Source organism: Cariama cristata, unplaced genomic scaffold (assembly GCF_000690535.1).
Source record: "Cariama cristata isolate BGI_N322 unplaced genomic scaffold, ASM69053v1 scaffold39210, whole genome shotgun sequence".
Classification (NCBI taxonomy): domain Eukaryota; kingdom Metazoa; phylum Chordata; class Aves; order Cariamiformes; family Cariamidae; genus Cariama; species Cariama cristata.
Window position 1 is genome coordinate 25,419 of NW_009597061.1, and position 5,289 is coordinate 30,707.

Consider the following 5,289-nt stretch of genomic DNA (forward strand, 5'->3'; position numbering starts at 1 on the left):
CTGAGAGTGCCTAGCACAATGACAAATCCAGGCTCCTAAGTCAAATGCATTTTAAAAGGATAGCCATCGCTTACTATCTCACCTCTTCAGCCTCCAGCCTACGGCCAGGCTCCTCGGCTAATGTTTGTTCCCTGCCTCACTAGGTTGCATGCAATGGGTGTCCAGGACTGCCTTGTTCCACGCTGGCACAGCACCCAGCAGCTGGGAAGCCTATGGAACATCACTAAGGTCCTTCCTTGTCACAGGAATACCAGTTTTCTAAAAACTGTAATGGAAAGCTGGTGTTGCTGAGGTCTGCAGGTAACATAAGCTGCCACTACAGAAATACTCACTAGCGATGCAGATGGCTACTGCTTGCTCCAACACCCCTCGGACTCTGCAGTCAGTAGTTCCAGTGAAAAGATTTGGAGCTTCATCCATAACTCACAAAGCTGCTGCCAGACACTAGAACTCATAACATAGTTTCCTGAATATATGGGCTTTAAAAATAAATTGGAAAGCCAGATTTCATCCTTAGAAGACTCACAGCCCAGAAACCCATATCGGCTACAACACCCGAACACCAGGAAACAAACCAGCCCCAGGAGACGGCAGCTGCCAACCCCAGCCCTGACCCCAGCGACTCCGTGGCCCTGCTCCCAGGACTGCAGGGGAAGGCAGACAATCTCTTTTCTTCTTTAAAACATCTCCACAGCAAGGGGCCAATTAGAGCATCCTGGTCTTACTAGCCTTTTAATGGCAAGCATAAATAGGCCCTTATGTATTCAAATCAGCAGCAAATGAGTGGTGAAGGTCACAGGATACTTAAATGACTATACAACATGCTCCCTCAGATTTCTGGAGAAAGTACTTGCAAGGTTTAGCTATCAGATCTTCTAACTTGTCTAGTCATCGACCGGTGCAGCTACGCCTGACAAAACAGTATTTCAGGTTTGCCTCTTTCAGCACCAAGCTCCCAGCCAGTCATTCCCAAAAATAATACACCTGGCAGAGCAGACAACTGCCCTAGACTTTCAGATCAGTGCAAAGGAAGGGCAGAGCTCTTATAGGAAAGCAGCACTTCGACAGGTCAGCCAGAAGACCACAGGCCAGATTCCAATAGCAGTTGCAGCCACGTCATTTCTTAAACTTTAGCAGCAGAAAAAGGCAGAAATCAGAGAACATAGCTCTCTGCATTAAAAGCGACTCTCCAGGCACTTTGAGGAAGTAAGAAGGGTCAGCAGCTTGAGGTACAGAGATGAAACTAATCCTTCTGAACTACACTTTAATATTGCAAACAAGTCTGGTGGGACCTTGACATTCCCAAGGTTCTCGCTGCACTCGGCCAGTACGAGCATTCAACTGCATGGGTAAGCTTGCAATACCAATACCTCTGTTTGCACAGCCAAGTGACCAGCTTATCTCCAACAAGCCTACCGCATAGTTTTAAGTGCACTTTCAGGAACACCAGCTTGTGACTTAGAGGAGCAGGGTTCCCTGGCTGACAGCCCTTTGCATTTCAGGCTGCATAGCCCAAAGCAATCTACCACAGTAAGCAGCATACAGCATCAGAGCATTGCTGCAAGGTTGTTGTAACCCCATTTGTGTCACGCCCTTTTCACAGGTGGCAACTTTACAACCAGAAGAAAAGGAGGCAGACACATTTCTAAGGCTATTTAAAGCATAGATGAATACTAGACTCTCGCCAAATTTTATCTTCTGCAGCAGCATGATGTGGCATTTGCCTTTTAAGCAAGTTACTTTAATTACTGCAACAAAGTCTAACAAAGCAGGAAAAATAAATACAATAAGCTCCTTGGATAATCCAGAGGTTTTGTTTGTTTTTAGCAACTAGGCATTGAAAAAATGATCAAGTGAAGCCAACTAGCCAAAGGAGTAAGAAACAACTAAGCGCACAAAAATTGGCAGGGAAGAAAAGCCACCTATGCAAGAATAGAATAAAGGTAGAGCCAGAGATTAAAGCAAGCACACTGTTGATTCTTCAGTCCCACACCAAAGTACCAGCATGTGATACTGAGTTACAGTATAGAAGAGCAAGGCAGATGTGTTCCCCTGTGCCCAGAGGGGTTATCAGCAGGGGGGTGGGGCGGTGGGAAGTATTATATACATAGAGTAGGCTTTGGGGTTTCCCTCCCCCCCCCCAAAAAAAAATTTGAGAGTAAAATGTACAAAAGGAAAAAAAGATCATGGAAAACAATAGTTGTAAGACAAGGGAGGAAAACCCACTATAAAGAATCAAGAGCCACTTTCTGATGTGTTTTGCACAGAGGGAAGGAAGCACTTCATTAACAATGAGGAAGAAAGTTATCACAAAGCAGCAAAAGAATTCACTGAGGTTATGACCAAAACGTAATGGCCAAGAATTGAGGATGTGGGTTCACTGCTACTTGAAGTATTAAATAATAAAGGTACCACCTTCATTCTGGAATAACTATCTAATTCCACTCACAGAGTAGGAAAAGAGATTCTGTTCTCAGAATCTAATTGTTATGCACAGTATTACCATGCATACTACCTTGATTTGTAACCTGCTACCACCCCCCAAAAAAATTGTTTTCCAAAACAAAAGTCACAAGCAAGTTTCAGACAAAATATATATATTTTAAAAAAATCTTTACAATAAGTCAGGAAACATAGGAGCTTGCATACAGTTTATTATAACAACTCAGTTCTCAGCTCCCTACAGTTCAGATAACCCTGGTGACAGTGTTTACAACTTCTAATTTTTGCTTTCATAGATTTAAAGCAAACAATACATTTGAGTGTATTTTACTCTGTGCAAATAAGACAACTTTTGGAATCCTTCAGAAGAAATATCCAAGATTCTGTTTGCAGAGGTCCTTTGTTTCTCAATGATTTATGAGAGTTTTTGTTTTAAAATAAAGTGCTCCTGTCCAGCAGAACCCAAAGGCCTTCAAGAGTTCAGAGAGTAAGTTTAGCTCAGATTAAAAAAAAAAATATCGGTCATACAAATTCCAGCTTCCCATGTCCGCTGTACATTCCCCAGTGGACCAGTGAAAGAATTTTATCATTGCTGAGGTCTGAATGTCTCATTTTATCACAGGTCATGCAGCAGTTCTCGTGACCAGTCACAGGCACCATGCATTCCAAGTCCAATTTTGCCACCTGCCCTTTTTTTGAATGATGTCCATGAAAACTATAGTGCAAACGGGAGAGCATTTGCTGTCGTTGATCTTGCAGTCTCTTATTTTCACTCCTGAGCATCCGCAAGGCCAGCATGATAAGAAGCACCAAGATTAGCCCACCAGCTATAGGAACAGCTATTACAGCTGCCCTGAACCATAACTCTTTCGAAGAGCTCAATTCCTGCACCTTGGTGATGAGATAAAAAATGCTGTCATGTTGATATCTGCTCCCTTGTCCTGCAAAGGTGAAAGAGGTGAAGGTTATTTCAGTATCAACTGGTTTATATATAAGCAACTCCCTTAAACATCACACTGACAAGTTTAAGGACCAACAGCTACACGCTCCGCAGTATCTACAGAAAATACTCCTATAAAGAAAAACAGGAGTTTCTAAGGCTGTTATAATATGGAATTTCTTACCCTGATAGCCGATTTAACTAGGAATGCCACTGCCATTGCTTCTTAGGGGCAATGTCGAATTAGCAAGACAGATCTCTAATATTAACGCAGACAAAAAAAGCTACTCAGCTGAGATGCTCTCCTGCATCCAGCCACCCACTTCTCCCTCTGCTGCTGCTGTCTCTACTTACATCAACAACTAAATCAATAGCAGACATACAAGGTTTTGACTGTCATCAGCCTGATGGCCACAACAGAGATTTCACTGAAGCTTCCTTGCCCTACCTGAAGTATCACCCCGGGAAGGAGACAAAACATCATGCAGTCCTCTGTAATTGCACATATCTTCATGACAGCATTCCAATGTGGAGATCGTGGTGGTGCCAGAGTGGTTTTGTGCTTGTTTGGCTTGGCAGATATCAGCTGTGCTTGCAATAGAGTCCAAGCAGCCATGAGTAAGTGGAGAATGTGTATTCTGAGGATCAAGCAGTCTGGAGAAGCAGGCGCTAAGCTCAGATTTGCACATATAGCCGGTTGCAACACAGTGTGCAGCATCACAGTAGCATCTGATTTCACCTAAAAAATAAAAATTGTGCAAGAGAGGTAAGAATTTAGTCTTTTAAGGACATGTCACTACATACTCTTATTAGCCACATGCATCACACAACCAAACTCAGTGCCAGTTTTGGTGCACCCCTCTAGACTAAGTCCTTGAGAGCAGGGGTTGTTTCCTTCCCATCACTGTACAGTTGATACAACCCTCATTGTAACCTTAATCCCTGCAAATGCCTTGGGGCACTTGTTTTAATTACTAGTACTATAGTCCTTTGAATTAAAGCAAGAGCATTTCACTGAAACAGGGATTGGGGCAGGACAGGGGGGAGGCGCGAGGAAGGTCACAGTAGCTTTTTTTCCCCAAGGTAAATAACTAACAAGACCATTTTATAGCTACTTCCACTCGCTGTCAGCAGTTGCATTAAACCACATTTAAAGTGAAATCCCAGTTTTAAAACCAATACACACTTTCAGTCCTATAAGAAAGTCACATCTATGTTTTAAACAATTACTACTGGAATAGCATTCTATTTTCATAAAGGTAACGCTTCTTTTAAATGGGCATAAGCACACAACAAAAATACTAGGTTTAAATATTTGTGTGACAAATTAAAAAAAAATCAGAACTGCTGAATTGTTTATTACCTCTCAATACTGTGCCAAAATTTAAAAGGTTTAACTAACACCTTATAAAGCTATTAGGTAGAACCATTACCATCTAAGTCTCCCAGTCAGGAAGGTTTTTACTGTGTGAAACTGGGCAACGATTTGTAATTTCTCCAGAAAGAGAGAAATTCTTTAGGTACCCATTCATGCAAAAAGGTTTTTTATCAGTATTATAAAACAGAAACAGTGCAGTTTATAACTAATCTGTTTGACAAGAGTCAATGTCTCAACTCAAATGTAAAGTTATTAAATGGGATGAAATTGCAAGGCTAAAAGCTCCCCCTTGCCCCCCCCCCCAGTTTTGCATGCAATCCAACATGCGGTCAAAAGGCAAAACACTTGGACTGAAAATCCTCTACCGGCTCTATGAAAAATCTCTCAGGAAACCTCAAAAATTTCTGAAGGAAGCGATAAAAAGTTCCCTTCATAAAACTCTTCATTTTGTGCTCTCCAAACTGCTCTGGTACGAATTATACATGTTCTGTGCTGAAAAAAAACTTACTCTTTCTAGGCAAGTTGCAAC

General features: G+C 42.0%; 1 protein-coding gene across 1 annotated transcript; it reads right to left on the reverse strand.

The window, feature by feature from the left end:
- Positions 1–2,580: 2,580 nt before the first annotated feature.
- On the reverse strand, positions 2,581–4,117 carry BAMBI (BMP and activin membrane-bound inhibitor). The gene is made up of 2 exons (XM_009708504.1): positions 3,831–4,117; positions 2,581–3,383 (listed from the first exon to the last, which is right to left on the reverse strand). Exons 1-2 carry the CDS (start codon positions 4,069–4,071, stop codon positions 2,965–2,967), a joined length of 660 nt encoding a protein of 219 aa, XP_009706806.1. The 5' UTR covers positions 4,072–4,117; the 3' UTR covers positions 2,581–2,964.
- Between the last annotated feature and the right edge of the window lie 1,172 nt (positions 4,118–5,289).

What these genes read in the sequence shown, in the direction of transcription:
- BAMBI (XM_009708504.1), bottom strand. Translation starts at nt 4,071, where the DNA reads ATGTGCAAATCTGAGCTTAGCGCCTGCTTCTCCAGACTGCTTGATCCT. An exon ending in TTCCCGGGGTGATACTTCAG is followed by an intron (nt 3,384 to 3,830) that starts GTAGGGCAAGGA and finishes TCACCTTTGCAG; the next exon opens with GACAAGGGAGCAGATATCAA.